Genomic DNA, 25,125 nt, shown 5'->3' with positions numbered 1-25,125 from the left:
TAATCCGAAAATTAACCTATTAACCCGAAAACTAATCTATTTATTAAAATAACTTATTTAAAATGCCAAAAATTATAATTCACAATACATAAGTCTTAATATGTGCTAAAAAAGACAAATTCAATACACCAACATAAAATTTAATGTCCTAATAATAGTAAAACACCAATACAAAATAAAATAAATGGTATCAAATTGTTATCATAATACATATAAAACCAAAGGAAAAAGGACATAACTATCATTATGCTCCAAATTTATTTATCGATGTCCAGATTCCAAACCAAATATGTCGATTTTTGGTGCTCAACAATCCAGCCTGGGATCATAATATCAAAATAAATAAATAAAAAAATCAATTAAATATAATATAAAAGTTAAAATGTTAAAATAAAATAAAATAAATTAAATAAATTTTAACATTGATATTACCTTATGCTTGAGTATTAGCATAATTAGAGCATTGACTTGAAGATTCTTCTTTATTGATATCACAGCTCAAAACATCTTCAGTAAGATCCTCAAGTTGTGCTTCAAATTTTTCTTGCATTCCATAAATTAGTGAAACAAAAAAATCATTAATAAAATAAATTAGTGAAACAAAAAAATTATTAATATATGCAAATGAAATAAAGAAAACATTAATAAAAATAATTACCTCTTTGCCCAAATAACCAATCTCTTGTACAAACTATCGCTTCAACAGTGCTAGGCTTTAATGAACTACGAAATTGATCTAATACTCGTCCACCAATGCTAAAAGCAGATTCAGAAGCAACGGTGGATATAGGGATACTCAATAGATCACGAGCCATTGAAGCAACTTCAGGATAACGAAACTGATTTGCTTTCCAATAATCAAGCACATTCAATTCAATTTCAGTAGCCATCCTTGGCTCCTCTAAATAAAGCTCCAATTGTGATTTTTGTGTATTGGCACCTAACTCTTCAATTTCACAAATATTAAATTCCTACAGTGTTAGAAAATAAAAATTTCAATAACATTATTTTTCAAAAAATTATAAATAATCACTAATTAACACAAATACAAACAATTAAAATTAATAAAAATTTTAAGAGTTATTTACTTTCAAAATGGAACTAGCTGTCTTTCTAAAAGAAATGACATCTTCTCCAACACCACAAGATGTGTTACTCTTTTCTTTCTCCAAAGAATGTGTAGAAGATGTCAAAGATTTGTTTTGAACATACTCCTTAAATATTGAAAATAATTTGCTCTTCACACGTATAAACTCACTAGAACCACTTGCTCCATAAATTTTTCTATAACACCAATCTACAAATTGAAGCTTATATCGAGGATCCACAACCACTGCAATGGCTAATATCAAACTAAATTCTGACCAATACTTCTCAAATTTTTTAAGCATTTGATTAGCCATGGTTCTCAAGTAATCATCCTCACTTTCAATATTTTCCTTCAATGTAACATAACAAAAGAAAACCGAGGAAAAGTACAAATTTGAAGTAGGATATTTAGTGCCCGAAAATATGCAAGTGATATCATAAAACAAACCCAAGAATCTACTTATCTTTTCAATCTTCTCCCACTCATGACTAGAAGGACAACTTTTATAATTTGAATCAGTTAGCTCCAAATGACAAAAGGCACGTCGATAGTACAATGCACTTTCAAGCATTAAATATGTAGAGTTCCATCTAGTAGGCACATCTTGCCTCAAACCTCTCTTAGAGTCCATTGACAATAATTTAACACATCCTAAAAACTTCTGTTTTCTTACTTGTGACCCTCTTACATATTTAATACTTTCCCGAATCTTATGAACAACATTATCAATATCTTTCAACCTATCTTGTACTACCAAATTAATGATATGAGCACAACATCTAAGATGAAAAAAATCACCATCACAAACTACAGCCCCCTTTAATTGCAATTGAGTAACTAACATATCAACAGAGACATCATTGGCAGAAGCATTATCCAAAGTTAAAGAAAATAACTTTGTCTCAATTCCCCATTCACACAACAAAGAGTATAGTTTTTCTGCCAATGCTATACCGGTATGTGGAGGTGGCATATAACAGAAATTTAACACTCTCTTTTGCAAGATCCACTCTTTGTCAATGAAATGGCAAGTAAGACATATATATCCATCAGTAGTTGCAGAAGTCCATAAATCAGAAGTCAAACAAATTCTACTAGGAGTTGCATCCAACATGCATTTTATCCTATATTTTTCCTTCAAATGCATTTTAAGAACATCCGACTTAGCAGTATTTCTAGAAACAAATTGTATATCAGGATGTAAATATTGAAATATGGTTCTAATTCCCTCATACTCAACAAATTGGAAAGGCAAATCATGCATGATTATGGCCGAAGTTACCAATTCTCGAAAATGCTCAAAGTTAAATTTAGATGCATTCAATGAGATAGTCCCTCTATCTTGAGATATCAATAATTGACCAATATCACGAGTGTCTCTTTTCACACAATTTTTCAAATGACGCACCAAATTTCCCGTTCCATATTTACTATCACAAAGATAAATGGTACCACAATCTTTACATTTACATTTTTGCTTACCATCAACATCCAAAGGAAGCACATCAAAGTAAGACCAAACCTTTGAAGTGAGTTTTCTCTTGCGTTTCACTTTATGCCCACTTGTGACTCCCTCCATAGGACTTGCAACATCTTCTAAATTAATAGGCATTTCAAAGCTACTTGATTCAAGATTTATTTGAAGTCCATCCATGTTTATCTACATGTTTTCAAACCAAAAAAAATTATATATTAAAATAAAATATTATAACAACCTTATAATAAACATGTATATAATTTTTTGTTTCCAAATCACAAAGCAAAATATATTCACACATATGCACATATATAATTTTTTTCATTTCCCAAGCTATAAGAGGTACAAGATGGCTAAATATCTATGCAATCTTCCAAATTAGTACTTCCAAGTTCCAACAATGACAATTTAACTAATATGCATTGTCATTTCTTATTTGAGTCATCAACATTTTTTAAAGTTAAAATTTGTCTAATTCTTTCCTTTTTAATCTATACACTACTCAAGCGTATGAAGTAAAATACAATATAAAATGTATTCTAAACTACAAAATAAAAATGAAGCAAGAGAAAATGAGAAATACCACAAAAATGAAGAGGATTGAGAGCATTAACAAATTGTTTCTTGATAAATACCAACTCTAACATAAGCATTTACATATATAGGAGATAGATTAAATAAAAAGACCAAAAAAATCATATTACATTCATTTTATAACCACAAATATTAAGAATAAATATGTAAAAGTAACATATCTGTCCATTTAGAACCACAAATAGATTGAGTTAGCAAGCAAATGCACATAGAGACTTGTTGGAAAAATTAAATATAGAAGTTTGTTGGAAGTGTTACATTACAACCAATAGTTAGAGAAGTTGGAAAGTTTGCATGGGAAAAAGAGAGAGAAGGTACAAGGGAACGGAACTTTATCCTTTTACATATCCTAACAAATTAAAAAACAAGAAAAAATTATGGCAAACAAAAATAAGATTTTAAGAAAAAAGAAGAATTTTTGTTGATCTATTATCCAAACACTTAGAAAGTATGCTGCATGCCTTGTCTACTTGGGTTCAGAGAACCAATCGTCCTATCCCTTTTTTCATTATTTATCCAAATTATTGGAAGTCATAGTATATGGTCCCATTCCATGTTGATGCTTGGAAAAGATAAAAGAAAAGGAAGCGATTAATAATTCAATGTCAGAAAAAAGAAAAACAAAGAAGCAAATAATTAATCCCCGAGATATATGTAGCTATAATATATATATATAAATATATTTCTGGCCCCAGTAGCAAAAGGTTGTGATAAAGTCACCATAAACTTATCTAGGCTAGAGGTTTTTCTTCTTGTTTTTTTTGTAATTTAAGCTGACGTTTTAAAGCAGCATCTTTGACGTGTTGTGTTCTCACGGGACGTCTAACCCACAAGAAACACGTTGATATTAAGCTTTGTTTGTTATCGTGGAAAAGTAAAAGGAAAAAGATGCAGTGAAAAATGAGAAAGAAAATCTATAGGTTTTTGATTAGGAAGGAGAAAGGGCTACACACCCAAAATCTATGACATGTAGTTTCTAAAGCATGCCTGACAGAAAAAGGTAGAGATTATTAGGTTCCTTTTTAATCACCAGCGTCGACCAAGATACAACCAAATATATCAGTACAAAATGAATTGAAAGTGACAAAAGAGAATCTGCAGAGAACTAAATTTGAAAGTTTAGCACGACTCACCGTTCGTCAAGAATCTGCAGAGAACTCTCAAAGACCCTGTAATGCCGAACCCAAATCGTTCTCCTTTGTTCTTTCAACTGTCAGTTGCTTCAACAGTTCAACTCTCAAACGACTCACTGTTCTCCTTTGTTCTTAGAGAAGAAGCAGGAGGTAGAGGAAGGAGGCTTTGATGGCTGATGGAGATTGGAGATGGGGCTGGCTGGTGAGGCAGAGAGAAGAAGCAGGGGGTAGAGGAAGGAGGCTTTGATGGCTGATGGGGCTGGCTGGTGAGGCAGAGAGAAGAAGCAGGGGTAGAGGAAGGAGGCTTTGATGGCTGATGGAGATTGGAGATGGGGCTGGCTGGTGTGGTCTGTGGTGGCTGCGTTGTGTGCTAGAGAATAAGATGCAAAATTGAAAAATAGGGCTTAACTCTCGACTTTTGAGTTTTAGATCTGAATTTTTTTTTTTTGTTTTATTAAAAATATATTTTTTGTTTTTAAAAAATTAATAATAGAAAATTATTTGTATAAAATTTTTAATTTCTAATATTTTTTAATTATTAAATATTATATTAGTAATAAAATATTAATTTAATATTAAATTTAAATGGGTTGTAATAGGTGTATAATCGTGTCGGGTTGAAACTGACCCGTTTAATAAATGGATCGTAACGGGTCAATTTCGAGTTAAACAGGTCAACCCGAAAATGACACGATTAATAATCGTGTTAAACGGGTTGACCCGATTATGACCCGAACCCATTTATAATAAACCCAAACCCATTTATTCCGTGTCATTTTCGAGTCGTGTCACCGTATCATGACCTAAATTGCCAGGTCTACTATTGGTCCTTTCACTCGTGAAACTTGCAAACCATCTGCATCTCAAGGGGTTCCACTTGGGGGGATGGGGTATGAAGTTTACCAGATTTGTCTCTTCAATTATTTTTTGTTATATCTTTGATAATCTGATGAGGTTTGTTTTCTATATATTTTACAGAAGTGGCAGCATCTCTAGAGGTTTTAGAGGCGAGGTTAGGCAATGGGAAATTATTCCTGGTTTATGTGAAGCTTGTCCTGTTATGGCCAATCAATTCTCTGTAAAGCTCTGCTCTTCCTCTGATAATATGTTTGCTATGTAAACTATTATTTGGATTGTTGTTATTGTGTCTTTATACCATCTGTAACTTATGAAAGTACTTGTGGATGTGGTATAGTTGTTGTTTGCTGGATGTGCTGAAATGCAAATTCATTTAAATCTTTATTTTAGCTCTGCAGATAGGCTTTTGCATGATAACTTGTTTGCTAGTTTTTATATATTAATATCCAGTAATATCTAGCAGATTATTATCTGAAGTGCTTTGGTCATACTAAGTGCTAATTACTTTTCATGTCAATGTAAATGGGACGGTTTAAAGCTGATGGGTTGGGATGACAATTAAAAATTGAACTTAATAATTCTTTTTATTTATATTTTATTTTTAGGATTATAGACATCAGTAATGTGTTTCTTCCAATTATAGAGAAGTTGAGTAGTCTCATAAATGTTTATAAATGTGGTAAGTTTTAGTAGAGCAATTACAACTGTGACATCAGAAATGGATGATAGGTTTGGGTTCATTTGATTTTCTTTTTGTTGTCTGCTTCTGCATAATGTACACAGGAAATGGAGGTATAACTATCAATTGCCTCTTTCAAATCAGCACACACTTTTGCTCTCTTATTGCTTTGAATGCTTCTGATAATGTATTTTCTTGGTATTCTGCAGATTTTCATATCTAGATATGGAGGAAACAAAAATTACTAAATTGCTAATTTAGTAATTTTTTATTTTTTTAAAAATTTTGTTTTATTTTTCTAAAATAAAACTAATATGGAAAGATAAATATAAAATATTTTTTGCAATGTTTATTTTTTTAATAATAATAGTTTGAGAAATAATAAATAATAAATAATAATACAATACAATATCAAAATATATATTATTTTATATAATTTAATTCCAAACATAATATAAATAAAATATAATATATTATAGTATAATCTGAGATAGTATAATTTATACTAATACAATTCCATACTAAATGAGCTTCCCCATACTATATTTATGGATAAATATTTTTATGGACAAAACTTTGCTTTATTATCCCAAAAAAAAAAAAAAGAAAAAAAAGAAGAAGTGGTCGTTGCTGTTTCACAGAAAAACAAAAAAGTGGTCCTTGCTGGTAAAAAATGAGTGGTGGGGAAAGGAATACAGCATTTATTATTATTATTATTATTATTATTATTATCCTTTCTTTTGGTAAAGTTGAATACGGCATGGTTGATAAAGAAGAAAAAGAGTGAAGCTGCTCCTGGGAAGATATTGCATATTTCTCATCCTGAGCAGTAAGAAGATAAAGCTTGGAATGGCGGAGGCCGCAGTATGCATTGCTATCGATTACCTCGTCCGATTCCTGACCCACGAACGAAAGTTGTTGAGAGGCGTTCATTCTAAAGTATCGGGAATAAAAAATGAACTGGAAGCCATTCAGTGTTTCCTCAAAGACGCAGATATGAAGGCAGACGTGGAAGCCCAAGGATCAGAAGCAAGTGGTAGAGCTGGAGGTGTTAAATTATGGGTGAAGGAACTAAGGGAAGTGGCGTTCCACATCGAAGATATTATTGACGAATACGCATTCCACTTGGAGCGACCTCCCGGCCGTACTGGTCATGATTGCTTCATTGCTTCCCTTGGTAAAATCGGTCGCTCCATCATCAAACTAGAAGCAAGCCACCATATTGCATCTCGCATAAAAGAGATCCGAAAAGCAGTTGTTGAAATCAAGGAAAGAAGTCAAAGGTATGGCTTTGATTCAATTGATTCAACATATGATCGTCGATATGTTTCAGGGTACGATCCTCGAAAAGGTTCCATGTATCTTGAGGATGATGATGTTGTGGGGATTGAGTCTCCAAGAGATCAATTGGTTGGTTGGTTGTTAAATAAGGATCAACAACCTCGACGAGCTGTGATTTCAGTGGTAGGGATGGGGGGACTGGGCAAGACAACACTTGCCAGAAAGGTCTATGATTTAGTCAGAAATCATTTTGATTGTCATGCCTGGATAACAGTTTCTCAATCATACCGGAAGGAAGAGCTACTAAAGAACGTCATAAAGCAGTTCTGCATGGGAAACAAGGAACCTGCTCCTGAGGGAATCGATTCAATGGATGAAGACGCACTGACAGAGCAAGTAAGACAATATTTGCAGCAAAAGAGGTACGTCGTTTTTTACGATGATGTTTGGAAAAGAGAATTCTGGGGGGATATACAACATGCTTTGTTTGATAATAAAATTGGTGGGAGGATAGTGATTACGACGCGAAGCAAGGAGGTTGGGGAGTTTTGCAAAATTTCATCTGTTGTCTATGTCCATGAGCTTAAGCCTTTAAATCCAGAAAAGGCTCGAGAACTCTTCTTCAAAAAGGCTTTTCAATCTGAAGTAATGGGACTTTGTCCCCCTGACTTGGAGGATTTGTCTCATCAAATTGTTGAAAGATGTGGAGGACTACCACTTGCAATTCTAGCAGTAGGTGGACTTCTATCCACAAAAGACAAGACAATATATGAGTGGAAGAAATTGCACGATAGTCTCAGTTCCGAGTTGGAGACTAATCTCCATCTTACAAGCATACCAAAAATCTTACCCCTCAGTTATTATGATCTGCCTTACTACCTTAAATGTTGTTTCTTGTACTTCGGCATGTACCCAGAGGATTATTGGATTGCGCCATCTAGGTTAATTCCAAAATGGATTGCTGAAGGTTTTGTGAAACCAAGGAAGGATAAACCACCGCAAGAAGTAGCAAAAGAATACTTGACTGAGCTAATGGACAGAAGTCTAGTTCAGAAATTAAAAACTAGTGACTGGGGCCCAAATGGTACATGTTATCACGTCCACGATCTTCTATATGACGTTATTCAGACAAAAATGAAAGATTTACGTTTCGGTCACGTTTTGTCTGAAAATGAATCAAGTTTTAGTGGAGGACTAGTTACTCGACGCATATCAATTGTCAATGGTTCATGCAATGTTCTTCACAATGTTAACCAAAGCTTTCAGGTCCGTAGCTTTTTGAACTTCAATAGTAGTGATAAAATATTGACCAAGTCTATTTGGAGAACGTTGACGAAGAATTTCAACCTTTTAAAAGTGCAAGATTTTGAAAATGGTATATTGGATTATATTCACGACGATATTGGAAGTTTATACCATTTAAGATATTTGAATATTAATAACACGAAAGTAAAGATGCTTCCAAGGTCCATAGGAAAACTGGTAAATCTTGAGACCTTGGATTCAGTAGGCTCATTTGTGGTTGAGATACCAGCTTAGATTAAAAGGCTTAGTAAGCTGCTGTTTCTGTTTGGCTGTGGTCAGTATGAGTACAACTTGGACGACCCACACTTTCATCCATCTCAGGTAAAAGGAATAAAAGTGCATGAGGGAATAGGGTGCTTAGAAGCCTTGCAATCGTTAGCATATGTGGATGCGAGTGAAACAGGGGTTGAGGTATTAAAAGAGTTTGGAAAGTTGACACAGTTAAGGTATTTGGGCATCCAGAAGCTGAGAAGTGAAGATGGAAGGATTCTACTTGGGGCTATCGAGAAGATGGCCCACCTGAAATATCTGCGTGTAAGTACAATGGATGAAGATGATGCCTCATTTGATTCTGAATGGCTGTCATCCTTACCACGATCTCTTGAGATTCTCTGCTTAACAGCTCCCATAAGGAAGTTGCCAGAATCGATAACCAGACTTCAATATCTAGAACGATTAGAAATTGGTGGGTCAAAATTAGAAGAGGATCCGGTGAAAAGTCTTAAAAATCTGCATAACTTGGTGGAGATGAGGATAGTGTACGATGCATATAATGGTGAGGAGATGCAGTTTGAGAAGGGAGTGTTTCCAAGATTGAAGGAGCTTCGTATCATGCATTTGAGTGGATTGAAATCAATAGTAATAGAGGAAGGAGCATTGTCTAGTCTTCAAGACCTTTGGATTGGTCTCTGCCCAAAACTATTGAAGGTGCCCATTGGCATCCAGCATTTGAAACAACTTGAATCTGTTTTGTTTCACAGCATACCCATTGAATTCCAGCAAAGTCTGAAGCCAGGAGGAGACCACCACCATACTGTTCAACATGTACCTCTTGTCTTAATCCGTTACAAGTGCGATGATGATGACGGAGAAAGTTTTGAAACCTCACGATTGTTTTGACTGCTTTAACACTGGAACCAAATATCCATCCAGGTAATTAATTTACTACTTCTTCTTTTTTAACAAATTCAACGGTTCTATGTATAGTCCACTACTAGCTCTGCTTCTTCTTCTTTTTTTTTTTTTTTTTTTTTAATACTACTAAATGCTTTGTTGCATAATTCATTTAAGTTGTATATCTCTAATATAGTAAAAAATAATAATAATAAAACAAACAATTTGATCTTTACGTTATAGATTTTGGTAAAAGATCTGAATTGATAAAATGGAACATCTCCAAAATCGATTAATTACAAGATATTAAGAGAATAATATCAATGATCACTTAGCAAATCAACCTCATATACATTATTTCTCTTTTCTCAATTTTTTTTTTTTTTTTTTTTGTTGTCCTCATAAAAACATACACACACACAAACACACGCACACACACATATATATATATATATATATATATATAATTTTCTCGCTTGTAATTAGGCTGGAGCTTTATTGTTAGTTTATTGTTTCATAAATATTGTAACTGTAAACTTTTCCAACCTCTGGCTACTTACACAGTAGCAATACATATCTTTTCATCATTATAATAATTTCTAATCTATAGGAAAAGTGATAATGTCTTAAATCTACAACTTTATGGGTATAGGTACAAGGGGTATTACCAATAAGCCAACCTCATTTAACTATATTATACATATTTACATGTGCTCTACACATGGGATTTTCAAATAAAATATATAAATTGAGTTATATGAGTGAAAATACTAAGAAATTACAAATAAAAAAGGTAAAATGCATATAGTTTTTTTTCTTCTTTTGGTAATAAAAATTCATATATGTAAGTTTCATTCGTAACAAATAGATAAATCATATATATATAAGAAACTTCAAGATAACAAATAGATAAATCATATATATATATATATATATAAGAAACTTCAAGAAACTTATTATAGTCAATCATCAATTTTGCTTTAATGAAACTCATTATTTATACATCTATAATACTGTATGTATATATATATGTATGTATGTATGTATTATCATTTCAAGTTCTAATTATTTTTATTTTTATTGAATCCAGCAAACATAATTTACGAAAGGCTTAAATATGCTCCTTCAATAGCCTTTATTTTTTTTTTTCCTTCTTTTTTTTTTTTTTTTCAAGACAAGTGAGGTGGTGAATTCGAGTTGCCAATCCCCCTCTTCTTTATATTTAGAAAAATTATTGCAATGCTGACAAAAAAAAATTACTTTTTATTTACTTATTTAATTAATTTTTTTTTTGGGGTGAAAACTTCATTTTCTTTATTTGTTGCCGGAGTCTTAGAAAAAAAATTGGCAAAAATATTATATATCTACATGTATATAATTTCGTCTATACTGATACAGTATCTTTTGGTTTTGTGATTAGTTAAACTAATTGATCGCTCAAGCAGTTTTGTACTGCAATGTTGTTTTTTTGTTTTTTTGTTTTTTTTTTTTTTTTTTGTTGGGTAATATTGTACTGCTATGTTGTTGGATGCAAGTGTCACTTCGGAGCTCTCATTTTACCTCTTCCACTAAGTTTTATTTTGTTATTATTATTATTATTATTATTTTTTGACTTAAATTGTTTGGCTTTGTCTAGCAACATATGAAACAGTTCAGGATTTCTAATTTCCTGACCATTCAGAATTTCTAAAATTCAATAATTTCAGAGCATTTCGAATATCATGTTGTATGCAAATCTGAACAGAGCTTAACTTTATTTCGTGGAAAAGTTCTAGTCATTTTTTCGTGCTTAATTAAACTCTTGAGAAATCTTTTACATTATTTGATTACAAATGGAAATTAACATTGAAATTAAACGATGATCAATAAAAAAATAATATGAAATCCCTTGCTTTTTTGAAGATGCTCTCAGTGACTAAAAAAAATCCAAATAAAATTTTGGTTGTTGTTACATGTAAAGGATTGTGTTTGAAACCGTTTAAATTAAAATGGGCATTTCTAAACATGTTGTTGGCTCAAAAATATGAATTATATATATATAATTATATGTTGGTGAATATGCTGAATTCAAATTCGGTTGTGCATTCCCAGAACTTAATATATAAATACACACGCGTATAAAAATTAGGCGACTGAATTGAAATGAAGGAAATAAGAATTATAGTAACCATAATGTATAAATAAGAATACGGGTTGCCGTATTATTTTTGGTAAAACCATAAGTGTTTCGATCTGTATCTTGCTACTTTCTTTTAGCACCCGTACAGTGTTATATTTACTTAATCAATTCAGTTTCTTATTTAATTTCTTTATCTTTATTCCCTTCGATTTACTTTTGTTATATTGCTCCCTTCTAAACCTTGCTGAATAGTAATCATTCCGAGTCTGAACAATAAGTCCCAGAAGAGGCATGAGAGGATGTCGGTCTGAGAGGTCTAGGAATAGGATGGAAAAATATTAGTAAAAGTAAATTTAAGTGTCTTTAGAAATTAAATTTTGAAAATGAAGAGATTATTTAGATCTAATTCTTTTACTAGTCCTAGATTAAGTACTAGTTCTAGATCATCACTTAATGGAAACCAAATGCCAGACATAATCAATGAAGAACATTATAGTTTTCCTTCTAATGAATCAATCAATCCCAACTGGAATATTCCTCCAGTTTCACCTGGTGAAATTTATCATCATAAAACCTTATCTTTATCTTCATTTAAAAGTGAATCACATATTAAAACAGTTAAACAAGTTTACACAAACAACAAAGATCACGAAACCTGCCAACTAATCAATAAAGATAACATTAAAAACATATACAAGATGGTTACCATTTCCTACACATAGGATTAGTTCAAATTGGAATCAAACCTCTTACAAAATTAGGAACCAATTCATCTATACTACTATGTCTTAGAGACGCTAGTTTTTAAAACTTTAATGAAGGTGTCTTTGGAGTCGTAGAAACCAGTTTATGTAATGGTCCTGTTCATTTTAACTGTTACCCAAATTTTCCAGTCAGTTTAACAGATCCATGCATACTAAGAGTCTTAACTTTAAATCTAAAAACTTCGGGTTAAAACTTCGACGAAGATCGTCAACCCTTAGCCCTAATTTACAGAATCCATTATAAAGTCTTAGGAACTAATATGAACTTTAAAGCTAAAAAACATAATGCTAAAGGTCATACCATGTTAATCCAGAGTCAATACCAAAATTTAAATATCAAGATCCCTAAAATGATCAAATGGTCCGATGTCAATTTACCCTTTAATTGGGTATTAACTGATGTCCAAAGTCCAATCCCTATTCAAAATATTTTAACTAACACTGAGTTCATCTCACAGTCTGAAGATGGGTCAGTAAGAATCACCTTTGATAGACAACCTAGATCTAATCAACACTTAGGAGAAATCTCCTCAAGACGGTCTTTTAATAAATCAATCATTGAGTCAATATCTTCTGATAATATGTCTCGAAGAGATCAAGAAATTGAAAAAGATTTACAAAGAAGTAAAATCCAAGAATTAGAACAACAATTACACAAATTAAAATTAGAAAATGAAATTAAAAATCTCAAATTAAAATCAATCCACAACACTGGACAGGTTAGTCAACCTCGTTACAGTGATGAAGAAATACAATCAATTCAATCACCCACAGCCTCAGATTTCATAGATCACCAATTAAACACACTAAGTACACCCTTCAAACCCCATTGGAAACAATTAAATCAAGAAATGATGTCCGATAAAAATCATGAAAAATTAGTAAAATATAGACAGTCATACACTAAAGAACAGAAAGAACATATTTGCCAAAACTAGAAACAATTAATGTTACAACTTAAATTTGATATACAAATTTTCGATTTTCTCGAAAAATATTATTATCCATTAAAAGATTTAAAAACTTTAATAAGAGAAAAATGGATTAAATCAAATCAATCAACAGTTCTATCTAGTCACCCTCCAGTTGAAAAAATAATCATTCCCTATTTAAATAATCACCATTTAAAACATTCACTCATGAAAGTAAAGATTTAATTAATGAAATTAGAAAAGTTATTGAATTATTACACAAATCAAAGTATTATTACAGTAGGCAAACAACTAGATAAAATAGAAACCAAAATTGATAACTCCTCCTCTAAAGAAGAAATTAAACCACAACCACTTATAAAATTTCCAGATCTTACAAAAATTCCAACCCTTCCAAATAAAACAAATCAACTCAGTCAACTCTTAAAAGAATTACAATTAAAAACTTCAACTTCCAAAAACGAAGCCTCCTCTTCCAATCTTGCTACTATCAAAAATCATAATTCATCTGATACAGAATCAAATCAATCTTCATTAGATAATCATCTTAATAGACTTAAAAATCAAAAACCACGATTTAATACCTTTAAACAATGGAATAATAAACCCTTACCTCCGAAATTTCAAGAATCAAATCCTAAAAATCAATTCTCTATCAGTTCTGATAAATTATATAAATGGAATATAGATGGATTAAGAGAACAAGAAATATTAAACAAATCACATCACATGTCAATGGTTGCTAATAGCTATTTCACTAATCAAAACCTTCCCCAACCTGAAATTGTTGAATTATTAGTCACAGATTTTACCGGTACATTACACTACTAGTGGGAAAAACATCTCACAGATCAATCTAAATCAGAAATCATTTATGCTAATAAATAAGATGAAGAAGGATTCCCAATATTTAATGAATCAATAGGTTAAGGTGTCCCAGATGGTATCAATACCTTGTTAGCCATAATAAACAGACATTTTATAGGAACTCCTACAACTGTCACAGAACAAATCCATAGTCAATTAACCAATTATATTGTCCAATCCTTAGTGATTTCGAATGGTATGTACAAACATTTACCATCGGAATTATGATGAGAGACGATAGTAATCAACCCTTTTGAAAAGAAAATTTTATTAATGGTTTACCCCAATTATTTGTTAGAAAAACCAGAAATGTCTTAAGTAATGATAGTGGTTAATAGACTATGATTCATTAAGTTATGGAGATATAGTTTCAATAATCAAAAAGGAAGGATTAAAAATATGCACTGATATGAAAATAGCAAATAAACTAAGTAATAATAAAAGAAAAACTAAATACGAGTTAGGAAATTTTTGTCAACAATACGATCTATCTACGATAGCACCCTCTAGGAGAAATAAAATCAAAGAAAAATCACATAAGAAAACTTTTCGAACTAATAAATATTCAAATCATAAAACTTATTACAAAACCAATAAGTTTAATAAACCCAATTCTAACAAATTCTAGAAATCAAATAAACATAAAAAAGATTCAAAAGATAAAACTAAAATCAAATGTTTTAAATGTAATAAATTTGGTCATTTTGCTAACGACTGTAAAGTTAAACAAACAATCAAACAATTAGAAATTCCAGAAGATCAAAAACAAAACTTAATCAATGTCTTACGTATTCACAACATAGATAGTGAAAATAGTGAAAATGATATTTACACTGACTCAAGTTCTGACGAATCAAGTATCCACTCTGAATCCACTAGTGACACAGATAACCCCAATATTACTTTAGGATGTTTAGATGCCTGTTGTCTAGATATCTATTGTAATAAATCAGTTAATGTCTTAACTAATTCTACTGAAGATGAAGATATAATCTTAAAATTACTTAGCAAATTAGAAAATCCTGATGAAGGGATAGAATACATGAAAAAATACAAAAAGATCATAACTGATAATCACAAAGAAATAAATCAACGTAATAAAAGTACTCAGAAAATCTGTTTGACGGAAGCATTGCAAACTTTTAATAAATCAAAAACTAAAAACATAAATGTCCAAATTTACAATAAGAAATTAAAACAATCAAGTCTGAAATAAAAGAATTAAAACTAGAAAACCATTTAATTAAACACCAATTACAATTTATTCAAGAACAACCCTGGAAACTTATGCCAAATCACATTGAAGAACAGGAAGAAGGATCTTCCCATGAAAATTGTATAGTTTCAATTCAAAAAATCAAACTTAAAAAATGGCACATAAAAATCACAATAATCATTAAACATTTTCAATTCATGACAATCGCACTTTTAGATTCAGGTGCAGATTTAAATTGTCTCCAAGAAGGTCTCATACCTAGTAAATATTATACAAAAACTAAAGAAAGATTAAACTCTGCTAATGGAAGTAAAATGGATTTAAAATACGAAATTAATCACGCACATATTTGTCATAATAAAATTTGTTTCAAAACATCGTTTGTCCTTGCTAGAAACATGACAGATCAAGTTATTTTAGGAATTCCCTTTCTCTCTTTGTTATACCCATTCACTACAGAAAATGATGGAATAATCAGTCACCCTTTAGGTGAAAAAGTCAAATTTGATTTCTTACTCCAATCAAATAATATTCAGATCCTACAAGATCAATTCATCTCCAAAACACTTAATCGAATCCAAACTAATCATTCTCTTTCCTCTTCCCTTCCTTTTCTTTTCCCCTATCTTTCCTATTCTACCTTATTTTCCAGTTTCCAATCTTTTACTCATATTTTCAAACAATTAAAATTTTATTTCCTACTATATATAAATTTTTTCATATTTTCAAAATATCTTTTCTCTAATCATTTTCCTTACAGCATGTCTCGTGCACTTGGTTACATGATAATCAACAACAATTCTGTTCCAATTTGGAGTGGAGAAATTGAAGAAAAGAATTTCCCAACCCAACTTGAATTAGATATTTCCCCGAGAACCTTAATCAACTCTGTGTGGACTATTGCACACTTTGAATCCCTAGATCAAAAATCTGATTTTATTCATGTCTTAGATAACCTTTGCTTTTATTTACAATCAATTCACCAAAAGCCCGATGGTTAATATTTCTCCCCTTATATTCTATTCAATGGTCCAAACCCTAGCCTTTACAAAACTTGGTCCCAAATAGCCCATGAAATCACTGGTCAAATCAATACCCAATATCGAGGTTATTATAGCCTCAGGGAAGCCCTTGAAATCACCTACAGAGAATTAGGGCCCCAAGCCTTTATTCATCCATGTGTCAGAATGGATCCCGAGTTTTCCAAAACACTCCGCTTTGTCCAAAAAATTACCTCTAATCAAGCCTCCAGTTCACAATCTACCCATAGAATGCAACAATCCTATTCTCCTCCAATCACTGTTCTTGTTGATCCACATAATCAATATGCTCCTGTTGCCCTACACCAGAGCCCATTTGACCTTCTTCACAATCCATATTTAGACCACCCCTTGGATGTCCAAGTCAATCAACTCCAGCATGAAAAAAAGATCTCTAGAACATCAAATTCAAACCTTACTTCATAACAATGTCATTCAACAAATCCACATCAATCACCTACAAAAAGAATTAGATTATTGGACCAAAAAACAAAAGCTACTTCCAAATCAAACCCAAGGTTCAACCAACCGTACCTCTTGTTCTTCCATACTCCCAATCAAATCTCACACCTTACCATGGAATCCTGCCTGTATCTTTTTCTATCCAAATCAATGGTTACAACAAGCTGGCTTGCCCAGTGAAATCAATTCCCACATCTGGAAAATAAAAAAGAAACAGTTCTATGAAGAATTTAGCTTTCTCCAACGAATGCTCATCTCCTTCGTAGAATCACCCAATACTTGTCCCCACGGGATGTATGTATATGCTGAAGCTGCCTTACACCCCTCTAATTAAAAATGTATTATATGTGATCCTGCTACAATTCCACTTGATCACGTTGGATGCAAACATGAAATCAGTTATGCCGTCCACCAAGTTGGATTGTATGCCCCAACCTTTCACAATTTCATATTTCAAGGTAAGACAATCACATAGGCCAAATTATTCGATTGGGGATTAATTGGCACCATCATATTTACCCACACAAATCAAGCTCAAAACTACCTCGAATTATTAAAAATGGCCATCACCTGTCTCTTCCTACCTCAGCATTCTAGTCCCCTTAAATAATGGTATATTGCTGTTCACATCACATCCACACCTCCTGAATGGATCCACGGATGGGAGCCAGCAAGACACCTGATCACTTTTGAAAAATCAAAATATGCTAATAATCACCTCAGACAAGATCAAGAAGTCCGCAGATGCTCTGCTCCTTTTACAAAACAATTACGCCATTGGAGAGCTGCTGTCTTTGGTGATAATTTTAATCTTCAAGGAATTAATCAAAAATATTTCCTAGCTAAAGAAAATCAATATACAAAACTATATATTCATACTACAAGACAATGTATCCAGACTTTGCTGCTATTTATCACAAGATGTTCAAAACATACAAAATTATCAATGCTGAAAACAATCAAGAATCAGATGAAGACCTAGAATTTGATCAAGAGAAAGATGATATATATACCCTTTATAAAGTAATAAAACTATTAAACATTCATATTTTAGACTAAACAACGTGCATGCACGTGGCCATACCCAGTTGCTTATAAATGATATATTTAGAGATGGTATTTTATCAAGTAAGTTTAGTGGTTTAAGAGAATATGTAACATCTATCAATTATTTATCAAATTTAACGGGAAAGGATGTGGGCTTAATTAAATGGGACTTGATTATGGATGTTTAATAGAAATTGATTGCACAAGAAATGGTTATGGACTTATGGTTGTGTTCGTCTTCCATCATCTATCATATCAACTGATGCAACTTGTGAGATTCAAAATTGGATTTCACACCCTATATTAGAGGAACGGTATATAATCCGATGTATTAAAGCTTTCCCTAGTTGATGAGTCTAGTCCAATAAATAAAATCAAAGGCCTTGGCAATAAAACAAAATTAGTAATTTGCTATTTTATAAAAGTCACAAAATTTTGTAAAACAATGTTTTAAAGTTCATAAAAAGTGTGGTAGAGGGGCAGCACTGTAAGGATGTGTTTGGTATGATTATTAAGGATATTAGGATGGATTGTATTAGCTAATACCACGTTTGGTATATGAAAACACAGGAAGGGTATTGTATTATATAATACCTTTTCCTGTTTTTAAAGATCACGATGTGTATTATCTAATACATTTGTTTTTGCTTGTATAACCTAATACAACCTGTCGACCCTACTTTTCCTCCCTCCCCCTTTGCCTCTGGTAAGTCTTCTGCAATTCTTTTCTTGTTTTTTTGTTCTCACATCTCATCTATCTGCAATGTCTTCACCAATTTCACCATTTTTTTTTTCTATTTTCAATAAACCATATGAAAAAAGCAGAATTAGACCGACTGTTGCAATCGATCTGCTGATCTACAATCTACAATCGATTGCAAGTAAGTGTTCTCAATTTTTATTTCTCTCTTCATGGCTGACTGTTGATCTGCTGATCTGTGTGTTGTTTGCTAAGTGGGTTGCAATGTTTTTTTTTTTTTCCCCTTTTATAACCATGAAAATTAAGCTTTTTTTTCTCACACAAACCGTTTGATTTTTATGTGTGAGAGAGAGAGAGAGAGAGAGAGAGAGAGAGAGAGAGAGAGAGAAAGAATTCTGCCCTCAGTGTGTGTAATTTTTTGTATAATTTTCTTCTGTTTTGGTAATTCAAGTACACAGTTCTGTTCTTCTACTCAAATCTGCTTCTTCTTTGAATACTTCTTTGCAGCTTGAGTTTGATAGTGCTGCCCCACCAGAGCAAGCTTGGAGGAGAAAGTTAAGCAGCCATGCTAATATTCTCAAAGATTTTAGTATTACATTTACAGAAGCCATAAAAATGGTAAATTGCATCATCCTTTTACTTTTACTGTTTAAGATGTATAGAAGTTTTGTCTGCCATGCTTGTAGTTGTTTTCTTTTTATGTCTTTACCTATTTTTCTGAGCAACCTCAGCTATGCTTTCTCCTGACTATGTCTGAATTTTGAAATTTCAGATTCGGTTAGGTATACGGCTATGGTCATATGTAAGGGAAGAAGCTTCTCATGGAAGGGTAATTTTTTTTTTTTTAACTATTTTGATTTAGGGATGGTGTTATTTTAGTTTCCTCATCCAATGTTTTTATATGACTACATGACTGTACAACAATTGGTTGCAAGCTATTTTTTTCACATTGATTATGAAATTGACCTGTTGATTTTGTATATTCACAGAAAGCGCCTATTGGTTATACCTGACAATTCGGGTTTGTGGGTCGTGTTCGTGTCAACCCGTTTAATAATCGTGTCAAAAATGCCTAACCCGAACACGACCCATTTATTAATCGTGTCAGGTATCCAAAACACTAACCCGACCTGTTTATAAACAGGTCAACACGACACGATCCGTTTAACACGATTATTTTAACGGGTCGTGTTGATCTATTAACCCGTTAACCTGAAATTGACCTATTAACCCGAAAATTAACCTATTAACCCGTTAACCCGAAAATTGACCTATTAACCCGAAAACTAATCGATTAACCCGTTAATCCGAAAATTAACCTATTAACCCGAAAACTAATCTATTTATTAAAATAACTTATTTAAAATGCCAAAAATTATAATTCACAATACATAAGTCTTAATATGTGCTAAAAAAGACAAATTCAATACACCAACATAAAATTTAATGTCCTAATAATAGTAAAACACCAATACAAAATAAAATAAATGGTATCAAATTGTTATCATAATACATATAAAACCAAAGGAAAAAGGACATAACTATCATTATGCTCCAAATTTATTTATCGATGTCCAGATTCCAAACCAAATATGTCGATTTTTGGTGCTCAACAATCCAGCCTGGGATCATAATATCAAAATAAATAAATAAAAAAATCAATTAAATATAATACAAAAGTTAAAATGTTAAAATAAAATAAAATAAATTAAATAAATTTTAACATTGATATTACCTTATGCTTGAGTATTAGCATAATTAGAGCATTGACTTGAAGATTCTTCTTTATTGATATCACAGCTCAAAACATCTTCAGTAAGATCCTCAAGTTGTGCTTCAAATTTTTCTTGCATTCCATAAATTAGTGAAACAAAAAAATCATTAATAAAATAAATTAGTGAAACAAAAAAATTATTAATATATGCAAATGAAATAAAGAAAACATTAATAAAAATAATTACCTCTTTGCCCAAATAACCAATCTCTTGTACAAACTATCGCTTCAACAGTGCTAGGCTTTAATGAACTACGAAATTGATCTAATACTCGTCCACCAATGCTAAAAGCAGATTCAGAAGCAACGGTGGATATAGGGATACTCAATAGATCACGAGCCATTGAAGCAACTTCAGGATAACGAAACTGATTTGCTTTCCAATAATCAAGCACATTCAATTCAATTTCAGTAGCCATCCTTGGCTCCTCTAAATAAAGCTCCAATTGTGATTTTTGTGTATTGGCACCTAACTCTTCAATTTCACAAATATTAAATTCCTACAGTGTTAGAAAATAAAAATTTCAATAACATTATTTTTCAAAAAATTATAAATAATCACTAATTAACACAAATACAAACAATTAAAATTAATAAAAATTTTAAGAGTTATTTACTTTCAAAATGGAACTAGCTGTCTTTCTAAAAGAAATGACATCTTCTCCAACACCACAAGATGTGTTACTCTTTTCTTTCTCCAAAGAATGTGTAGAAGATGTCAAAGATTTGTTTTGAACATACTCCTTAAATATTGAAAATAATTTGCTCTTCACACGTATAAACTCACTAGAACCACTTGCTCCATAAATTTTTCTATAACACCAATCTACAAATTGAAGCTTATATCGAGGATCCACAACCACTGCAATGGCTAATATCAAACTAAATTCTGACCAATACTTCTCAAATTTTTTAAGCATTTGATTAGCCATGGTTCTCAAGTAATCATCCTCACTTTCAATATTTTCCTTCAATGTAACATAACAAAAGAAAACCGAGGAAAAGTACAAATTTGAAGTAGGATATTTAGTGCCCGAAAATATGCAAGTGATATCATAAAACAAACCCAAGAATCTACTTATCTTTTCAATCTTCTCCCACTCATGACTAGAAGGACAACTTTTATAATTTGAATCAGTTAGCTCCAAATGACAAAAGGCACGTCGATAGTACAATGCACTTTCAAGCATTAAATATGTAGAGTTCCATCTAGTAGGCACATCTTGCCTCAAACCTCTCTTAGAGTCCATTGACAATAATTTAACACATCCTAAAAACTTCTGTTTTCTTACTTGTGACCCTCTTACATATTTAATACTTTCCCGAATCTTATGAACAACATTATCAATATCTTTCAACCTATCTTGTACTACCAAATTAATGATATGAGCACAACATCTAAGATGAAAAAAATCACCATCACAAACTACAGCCCCCTTTAATTGCAATTGAGTAACTAACATATCAACAGAGACATCATTGGCAGAAGCATTATCCAAAGTTAAAGAAAATAACTTTGTCTCAATTCCCCATTCACACAACAAAGAGTATAGTTTTTCTGCCAATGCTATACCGGTATGTGGAGGTGGCATATAACAGAAATTTAACACTCTCTTTTGCAAGATCCACTCTTTGTCAATGAAATGGCAAGTAAGACATATATATCCATCAGTAGTTGCAGAAGTCCATAAATCAGAAGTCAAACAAATTCTACTAGGAGTTGCATCCAACATGCATTTTATCCTATATTTTTCCTTCAAATGCATTTTAAGAACATCCGACTTAGCAGTATTTCTAGAAACAAATTGTATATCAGGATGTAAATATTGAAATATGGTTCTAATTCCCTCATACTCAACAAATTGGAAAGGCAAATCATGCATGATTATGGCCGAAGTTACCAATTCTCGAAAATGCTCAAAGTTAAATTTAGATGCATTCAATGAGATAGTCCCTCTATCTTGAGATATCAATAATTGACCAATATCACGAGTGTCTCTTTTCACACAATTTTTCAAATGACGCACCAAATTTCCCGTTCCATATTTACTATCACAAAGATAAATGGTACCACAATCTTTACATTTACATTTTTGCTTACCATCAACATCCAAAGGAAGCACATCAAAGTAAGACCAAACCTTTGAAGTGAGTTTTCTCTTGCGTTTCACTTTATGCCCACTTGTGACTCCCTCCATAGGACTTGCAACATCTTCTAAATTAATAGGCATTTCAAAGCTACTTGATTCAAGATTTATTTGAAGTCCATCCATGTTTATCTACATGTTTTCAAACCAAAAAAAATTATATATTAAAATAAAATATTATAACAACCTTATAATAAACATGTATATAATTTTTTGTTTCCAAATCACAAAGCAAAATATATTCACACATATGCACATATATAATTTTTTTCATTTCCCAAGCTATAAGAGGTACAAGATGGCTAAATATCTATGCAATCTTCCAAATTAGTACTTCCAAGTTCCAACAATGACAATTTAACTAATATGCATTGTCATTTCTTATTTGAGTCATCAACATTTTTTAAAGTTAAAATTTGTCTAATTCTTTCCTTTTTAATCTATACACTACTCAAGCGTATGAAGTAAAATACAATATAAAATGTATTCTAAACTACAAAATAAAAATGAAGCAAGAGAAAATGAGAAATACCACAAAAATGAAGAGGATTGAGAGCATTAACAAATTGTTTCTTGATAAATACCAACTCTAACATAAGCATTTACATATATAGGAGATAGATTAAATAAAAAGACCAAAAAAATCATATTACATTCATTTTATAACCACAAATATTAAGAATAAATATGTAAAAGTAACATATCTGTCCATTTAGAACCACAAATAGATTGAGTTAGCAAGCAAATGCACATAGAGACTTGTTGGAAAAATTAAATATAGAAGTTTGTTGGAAGTGTTACATTACAACCAATAGTTAGAGAAGTTGGAAAGTTTGCATGGGAAAAAGAGAGAGAAGGTACAAGGGAACGGAACTTTATCCTTTTACATATCCTAACAAATTAAAAAACAAGAAAAAATTATGGCAAACAAAAATAAGATTTTAAGAAAAAAGAAGAATTTTTGTTGATCTATTATCCAAACACTTAGAAAGTATGCTGCATGCCTTGTCTACTTGGGTTCAGAGAACCAATCGTCCTATCCCTTTTTTCATTATTTATCCAAATTATTGGAAGTCATAGTATATGGTCCCATTCCATGTTGATGCTTGGAAAAGATAAAAGAAAAGGAAGCGATTAATAATTCAATGTCAGAAAAAAGAAAAACAAAGAAGCAAATAATTAATCCCCGAGATATATGTAGCTATAATATATATATATAAATATATTTCTGGCCCCAGTAGCAAAAGGTTGTGATAAAGTCACCATAAACTTATCTAGGCTAGAGGTTTTTCTTCTTGTTTTTTTTGTAATTTAAGCTGACGTTTTAAAGCAGCATCTTTGACGTGTTGTGTTCTCACGGGACGTCTAACCCACAAGAAACACGTTGATATTAAGCTTTGTTTGTTATCGTGGAAAAGTAAAAGGAAAAAGATGCAGTGAAAAATGAGAAAGAAAATCTATAGGTTTTTGATTAGGAAGGAGAAAGGGCTACACACCCAAAATCTATGACATGTAGTTTCTAAAGCATGCCTGACAGAAAAAGGTAGAGATTATTAGGTTCCTTTTTAATCACCAGCGTCGACCAAGATACAACCAAATATATCAGTACAAAATGAATTGAAAGTGACAAAAGAGAATCTGCAGAGAACTAAATTTGAAAGTTTAGCACGACTCACCGTTCGTCAAGAATCTGCAGAGAACTCTCAAAGACCCTGTAATGCCGAACCCAAATCGTTCTCCTTTGTTCTTTCAACTGTCAGTTGCTTCAACAGTTCAACTCTCAAACGACTCACTGTTCTCCTTTGTTCTTAGAGAAGAAGCAGGAGGTAGAGGAAGGAGGCTTTGATGGCTGATGGAGATTGGAGATGGGGCTGGCTGGTGAGGCAGAGAGAAGAAGCAGGGGGTAGAGGAAGGAGGCTTTGATGGCTGATGGGGCTGGCTGGTGAGGCAGAGAGAAGAAGCAGGGGTAGAGGAAGGAGGCTTTGATGGCTGATGGAGATTGGAGATGGGGCTGGCTGGTGTGGTCTGTGGTGGCTGCGTTGTGTGCTAGAGAATAAGATGCAAAATTGAAAAATAGGGCTTAACTCTCGACTTTTGAGTTTTAGATCTGAATTTTTTTTTTTTGTTTTATTAAAAATATATTTTTTGTTTTTAAAAAATTAATAATAGAAAATTATTTGTATAAAATTTTTAATTTCTAATATTTTTTAATTATTAAATATTATATTAGTAATAAAATATTAATTTAATATTAAATTTAAATGGGTTGTAATAGGTGTATAATCGTGTCGGGTTGAAACTGACCCGTTTAATAAATGGATCGTAACGGGTCAATTTCGAGTTAAACAGGTCAACCCGAAAATGACACGATTAATAATCGTGTTAAACGGGTTGACCCGATTATGACCCGAACCCATTTATAATAAACCCAAACCCATTTATTCCGTGTCATTTTCGAGTCGTGTCACCGTGTCATGACCTAAATTGCCAGGTCTACTATTGGTCCTTTCACTCGTGAAACTTGCAA

The 25,125-nt window shown here is 32.0% G+C and overlaps 3 protein-coding genes across 6 annotated transcripts; 1 reads left to right on the top strand and 2 right to left on the bottom strand.

Annotated features, from left to right (window-relative positions):
* Positions 1-72: 72 nt before the first annotated feature.
* Positions 73-4,530, bottom strand: LOC132803280 (zinc finger BED domain-containing protein RICESLEEPER 2-like). Of its 2 annotated transcripts, XM_060815904.1 has the most exons (5): positions 4,295-4,530; positions 2,613-2,750; positions 659-971; positions 433-543; positions 104-319 (listed from the first exon to the last, which is right to left on the bottom strand). In XM_060815904.1, exons 2-4 carry the CDS (start codon positions 2,742-2,744, stop codon positions 434-436), a joined length of 555 nt encoding a protein of 184 aa, XP_060671887.1. In that variant the 5' UTR covers positions 2,745-2,750; positions 4,295-4,530; the 3' UTR covers positions 104-319; position 433. The 2 variants fall into 2 exon arrangements, with proteins under 2 accessions (XP_060671883.1, XP_060671887.1); XM_060815900.1 differs by lacking the exons at positions 2,613-2,750; positions 4,295-4,530 and adding an exon at positions 1,089-1,736 and having other exon boundaries at positions 73-319.
* Positions 4,531-6,555: 2,025 nt separating this feature from the next.
* LOC125423576 (disease resistance protein RPM1-like) lies at positions 6,556-19,659 on the top strand. Of its 3 annotated transcripts, XM_060813810.1 has the most exons (4): positions 6,556-9,569; positions 18,803-18,858; positions 19,185-19,295; positions 19,450-19,659. In XM_060813810.1, the coding sequence occupies exon 1, from the start codon at positions 6,681-6,683 to the stop codon at positions 8,649-8,651; it is 1,971 nt and encodes a 656-aa protein (XP_060669793.1). In that variant the 5' UTR covers positions 6,556-6,680; the 3' UTR covers positions 8,652-9,569; positions 18,803-18,858; positions 19,185-19,295; positions 19,450-19,659. The 3 variants fall into 3 exon arrangements, with proteins under 3 accessions (XP_060669793.1, XP_060669794.1, XP_060669795.1); XM_060813811.1 differs by lacking the exon at positions 18,803-18,858; XM_060813812.1 differs by lacking the exons at positions 18,803-18,858; positions 19,185-19,295; positions 19,450-19,659 and adding an exon at positions 10,951-13,848.
* Positions 19,660-20,083: 424 nt separating this feature from the next.
* On the bottom strand, positions 20,084-24,507 carry LOC132803272 (zinc finger BED domain-containing protein DAYSLEEPER-like). Its single transcript, XM_060815873.1, has 5 exons — positions 24,275-24,507; positions 22,593-22,730; positions 20,639-20,951; positions 20,413-20,523; positions 20,084-20,299 (listed from the first exon to the last, which is right to left on the bottom strand). The coding sequence occupies exons 2-4, from the start codon at positions 22,722-22,724 to the stop codon at positions 20,414-20,416; spliced, it is 555 nt and encodes a 184-aa protein (XP_060671856.1). The 5' UTR covers positions 22,725-22,730; positions 24,275-24,507; the 3' UTR covers positions 20,084-20,299; position 20,413.
* Positions 24,508-25,125: the final 618 nt, after the last annotated feature.

Source organism: Ziziphus jujuba, chromosome 1 (genome assembly GCF_031755915.1).
Source record: "Ziziphus jujuba cultivar Dongzao chromosome 1, ASM3175591v1".
Taxonomy (NCBI): Eukaryota; Viridiplantae; Streptophyta; class Magnoliopsida; order Rosales; family Rhamnaceae; genus Ziziphus; species Ziziphus jujuba.
This window is presented reverse-complemented; position numbering and strand designations above follow the sequence as displayed.

What these genes read in the sequence shown, in the direction of transcription:
- LOC132803272 (XM_060815873.1), bottom strand. Translation starts at nt 22,724, where the DNA reads ATGGATGGACTTCAAATAAATCTTGAATCAAGTAGCTTTGAAATGCCT. An exon ending in AGAGAAAACTCACTTCAAAG is followed by an intron (nt 20,952 to 22,592) that starts GTTTGGTCTTAC and finishes CTAACACTGTAG; the next exon opens with GAATTTAATATTTGTGAAAT. An exon ending in TTGGTTATTTGGGCAAAGAG is followed by an intron (nt 20,524 to 20,638) that starts GTAATTATTTTT and finishes ATGGAATGCAAG; the next exon opens with AAAAATTTGAAGCACAACTT.
- LOC132803280 (XM_060815900.1), bottom strand. Translation starts at nt 1,721, where the DNA reads ATGGACTCTAAGAGAGGTTTGAGGCAAGATGTGCCTACTAGATGGAAC. An exon ending in CAGCTAGTTCCATTTTGAAA is followed by an intron (nt 972 to 1,088) that starts GTAAATAACTCT and finishes CTAACACTGTAG; the next exon opens with GAATTTAATATTTGTGAAAT. An exon ending in TTGGTTATTTGGGCAAAGAG is followed by an intron (nt 544 to 658) that starts GTAATTATTTTT and finishes ATGGAATGCAAG; the next exon opens with AAAAATTTGAAGCACAACTT.
- LOC125423576 (XM_060813811.1), top strand. Translation starts at nt 6,681, where the DNA reads ATGGCGGAGGCCGCAGTATGCATTGCTATCGATTACCTCGTCCGATTC.